The sequence below is a fragment of the Pygoscelis adeliae genome, unplaced genomic scaffold (assembly GCF_000699105.1).
Source record: "Pygoscelis adeliae isolate BGI_AS28 unplaced genomic scaffold, ASM69910v1 Scaffold386, whole genome shotgun sequence".
Classification (NCBI taxonomy): Eukaryota; Metazoa; Chordata; class Aves; order Sphenisciformes; family Spheniscidae; genus Pygoscelis; species Pygoscelis adeliae.
In genome coordinates this window covers 1,768,364-1,772,689 of record NW_008824940.1, presented here as the reverse complement: position 1 = coordinate 1,772,689, position 4,326 = coordinate 1,768,364, and the positions used below count along the sequence as shown (strand labels likewise).

The 4,326-nt window shown below is 54.4% G+C and overlaps 1 protein-coding gene across 1 annotated transcript in view; it reads right to left on the bottom strand.

The window, feature by feature from the left end:
• The window catches only part of NHS (Nance-Horan syndrome (congenital cataracts and dental anomalies)), a 186,677-nt gene that overhangs the window by 477 nt on the left and 181,874 nt on the right, over nucleotides 1-4,326 (bottom strand). The window contains 3 exon segments of the mRNA XM_009325497.1: nucleotides 3-138; nucleotides 886-1,012; nucleotides 1,517-4,325. Of these exon segments, the coding sequence (XP_009323772.1) occupies nucleotides 3-138; nucleotides 886-1,012; nucleotides 1,517-4,325 (3,072 nt within the window).

Below are 4,326 nucleotides of genomic sequence, written 5' to 3'. Positions count from 1 at the left end.
CTGCCAGCCGGTGGCACATTGCTGGCGGGCAGCGTGCTGCTGGTGGGGGGCTGGCTGCTAGTCCCAGATGAAGCTCTCAATCTGTTTCTTACAGAAAGGTCTCCAGAATCCTTTCTCCCGAGAACTTTCCTTTTTGATCTGTAAAAACACAAAGGAACACTCCTTCATACGTTATCTTTGTAGAATAACACTTAATGCTGGTCTGGAGTTTCACAGATTGACTGTGCTTTCATATTAGCTAGAGTTCTCGTAATCCCTCTATCAAATATCGGAGGCTAGCAGTGACTGACGACACTTTAAGCCGTGATAGCTCTTGTGCAATGAATGAGGCACTGAGCCACAGAGTCCCTCTCGACCTCACTCAGCTCTCCCAAAACAATGCATGCACAACCAGCTCTTTATGAAGATGACAATGCACACACAGTCTTAGGTTATAATAATACTCAGCATAACCTATTCAATATCAGAAGTCTGTAATTTCAGTTGTGATGGCAAATTTCAGCTGAATACAAAATACTCTAAAATTGAAGAGATGCCTTCTCATCATTCTCGCTATAACGACTCACTCACCAGAACAGAGCTGGTGGGCTGAAGGCAGGAACCACTGCAGGTAGTTTTCTTTGGAGACACGTATGTTAGAGAGAATGGCCTGATGTTGTTATCTGAAAAGCATGCTACACATGCCATGAAGATTCTCAGAGTGCACACCGGACCATAATAAAGCATCTGTTAAAAGCTGCCTTTTAGAAAACTAAACTCAATAAACTAAAGAAGGTAGTTTCAGGACAAGACTTAACCATCGAATAACCATCCTGCAGCTATCGTTAGTGGGCGACTGTGCAGGGCTGCATGTTACCATTCCCTGTTGCCGCAAGGTTAGGTCACCTGTGAATGACTGCAAACAGATCCTCGGTGGTGCGGGGTTTGTTTGGAGACACAAAGACATCCTCAGTGTCAGTCTGCAGCTCCTCACTCAGCGGAGACATGATGGACTCGTCGCTTGGAGAAGACTCTTAAACAAGGAAAGAAGCCGTGCTATGAGTCAGACCTCGCCGCGCTTTGCAACAGCACCGCCAATGCTAGGCACCAGCTCGGTTCACAACTGAGCAGCCGATACCACCATACCGACTTTATGCTCTAATCTAAACATCATGTACATTGCATGTTGGAGCCCATAAAGGGGGCACTGCTATGGCCTGAAACCGTGATCTCCCATTTACTGTACAGCTGTGATAATAAGGCTCCTCTGTACCCGGGGTTAGCGCTCCTCCCTTTTCTCTTTTCAGCTGAAATGCAGCACAAGGGACGAAATAAGTATCAGAGAAATACACTCTGAATACACTGAAATAGCGTAAAATATCTTTGAGCTGGCTGGCCAGCTAACAGATCGGGGGGCTCTGTACTTAAACCTACAGAGGCATGCCAATTTGCACCTCCAGCCTGCTTTTTGACTCCACCGCCAGTCGCGTCCAAAGCCGCATGACTGGGTATAGCACAGAAAGAGTTCACAACTGACCTTTCAGCGAAGGCTCGTCCGCACTGCCCGCCGTCTCGTCTGCCCTACCGTCATCAGAGGCACTTTTGGTTGGGATACCTGATGCGATATCGTTTTCCTGCTTGCAACTCGCTTCGCCGAGTGAATTCACTGCTGCCGTCTCCGCTTCGTAGCCGATATTCCCAGGCACATGGTGGCTTACATTGGGTTGGTGCTTAAGCTGATCGCTGACGGCTGCTCCCTCAGCCTGACCTGGGCTTTTGCCCACAGGCCCAGCTTCCAGCCTCCCCTCGCCGCCTGCGGAGAGCTCTCGCTGAGCCTGCACTTGCGGAAGGTCATGCTCTGTTTCTGCTCCCTGGCCGGGTTTCTTTGCTTCGTCATCACCTGTGAGGACAGCTGAGCCCTTCTGAAACCCGTCCGTGGAGATGGCACATGCCTGATTCAGGGCGCTTTCCAGCAAGCGCTCAGGGGTCAGGTGTGTTTGGTCCTTCCCGGCTTTGATTTCAACCAGACCCACGCTTACGGAAGTTACAGCTTCTCGGTCACAGCTATTCTGCCCGCTGAAAGAGGAGCTTTTCTCTAAAGGTGGCTTTCCAGGGCCCCCTTCTGCTGGGGAAGTGTCGATGTATGACATTATGGCCTCCTCTGTGGAGTACTGCCGCGATACTGGTTTCTTAGCTAAGAGCGGCCTCATTTTGCCCGGAGAAACGTCAGTCGCCATCAAGGCGGTCTCCTGTATGCAGAGCAGGTCCGGGGCGCTGCCTTTCTGTTTCCCCCCTTCGGGCTTGTTGACTGCCCGGAGGTGGACAGACTTGAGAATGGAGGGTGTGATGGCGAGGGCAGAGGGAGGGCTGGGATGCAGGGCTTCCCCGACCGCGCTCTGCTTGTTGTGGCTGAAGGCATGCAGCTGGTGCCTGTGAGCGAAGGGCTTGCTCAAGACGTTGTGAAGAGCACTTAGGTCGAGGTGAGTAGGAGGTATAATCGGAAGTTCGAGGTCTTTGCTCACCGAGGCGGTGCCGTCTTTCGAGAGTGGCTGCTGCAGTGATGACTTCCTCTCCGGTACTTTCGGCTTCCTCTTACTCCCACCTGGAGACAAGGGTCCCGAAAAGAAAGCAGTCGGAAAAGAAGAGGTGGGCGTCTCCGACTGGCTGGAGTACCCGCTGGAGGGCGAGGCTAAGCCCGCCAGCTTCTCGGGGGAGGCCAGCTTAAACTCGTTATCGACCGAAGGGAGGGATGGGGTGGTGGCTCGTGACCCGGACTGGGATGTCTGGGATTCGGAGCTCTCCGGTGACTTGATGCACTCTATGACTGTAGTACCCGTAGCGGTGCTCGAATTGGACAAGGACCTGTAAGGATCACTGGATTTCAAGTCGTTCAGAAGCCAGAGGTCTGCATAGTGAGGTTGTTCAGCACCTTCATCTTTAAAGGAGGGGATATCAGTGGTGTCAAACGGAGTGTCCTTTAACCCGCCATCGCCCTGGTTCGCCCAGGGGAGCTCCTGCTTGGCTGGCAGATTGGGGCCTTCCACTCGGGAAGGTGTGTTTGAAAATTCAAGGGGCAGCTTCCTCTCCCTGGCAGTGTGAGAGACGTGCTGCCCGCCACTGATCTTTGGTTCTTTCTTGTCAGGAAGGTCGGTGCTGCCCTCCGATTTCCTCAAAGACGAGCTGCGTTTTGGTGGGGCTGGCTTTGCCTTTGGTTTCTTCAGTGAGATGCTCTGCCGTCCCTGCCTCCTGTGGCTCACGCACTCCTGCCAGGCACAGTCAGCCAGGCTGGAGGTCACGCTCCCAGTCTGGCCGCTCTCGGAGCCCGCGGCTGCATAGTTGCAAATATAGCTTTTATTACCCTTGAGACCGCAGTCAAAGTGCATGGAGGTATAGTATCCTTCGGTATCCACAGAAAAGTGTGAGCTAGTGTCTGCCTTGTCAGAGGGGGTCTTTTCGAGGAAGCTGTCGTAGGTGGCCATGCTGGTGAAGCTGGGGCATCCCAGGCTGTCGGCTTTTGGGCGCTCAGGGCTGAAGTCCTGGTGACAGGAGGCGTCGTGGTGATGGTGCAGGTAGTTCCACTCGCTGTCGCTCGTGTTGCTGTTGTTGGGGTCATCCAGTAAATCTGCCACAGTGGAGGTGAAGGAGCTCGCCCTGTGGCCCCTGACCTTGTCCGCGTGGTCACCAAACTGCTCCGTGATGAAGACGCTGGAGTCCTCGTTGGCATTGGGAGCGGTGTTGAGCGACAGCTCAGAGTCACAGTGTGAAGAGCCCGTCAGTGGAGGAGAGGCGGCAGGAGGAATGGTTTCGGACGTCTGGGAGGGACACGTGGAGCTGCTCCCGCTCCAGTTGCCACTGGAGGACTGGTGGTCATCTTTCTGGTCCATGTGGCTGCTGAGCAGGACTCCTGCCGTGGAGATAGAGTGAATGGGGCTCCCGAAGGTGTCTGAGTTGGACGAAATCTCGCAGCTGCCTGAATCGGCCATCCTTGACAGCCGCGATCTCCCCCTCTCGCCGATGTGTTCGGGGCTGTGCAGGTGTTGAGGACAGGTTAAACCGATGGGCTGGCGCTCTTGTGAACCCTGCTTGCTCAAGATCTCCTTCCCCTTTTTTGGGATCCTCTCCTGGCCAGCTAGGAAGCGCTCTGCTTCGTACCCTGCACTCTTGGCGGTGGCATCCTGATGGCCCTCGCTAGCCCGGGCACCCTCGCGAGGAAGGCTCCGCGAGCGGATGCGGTTGCTTACAGCGGCAGCGAAGACAGCATCCCCGTTGTCGGCCAGCACCAAGATGTTGCCAGCGGAGTGGGAGAGGGAGGGGACGAGGGTCTGCCCCCTCTGGGTGCGGACCCGC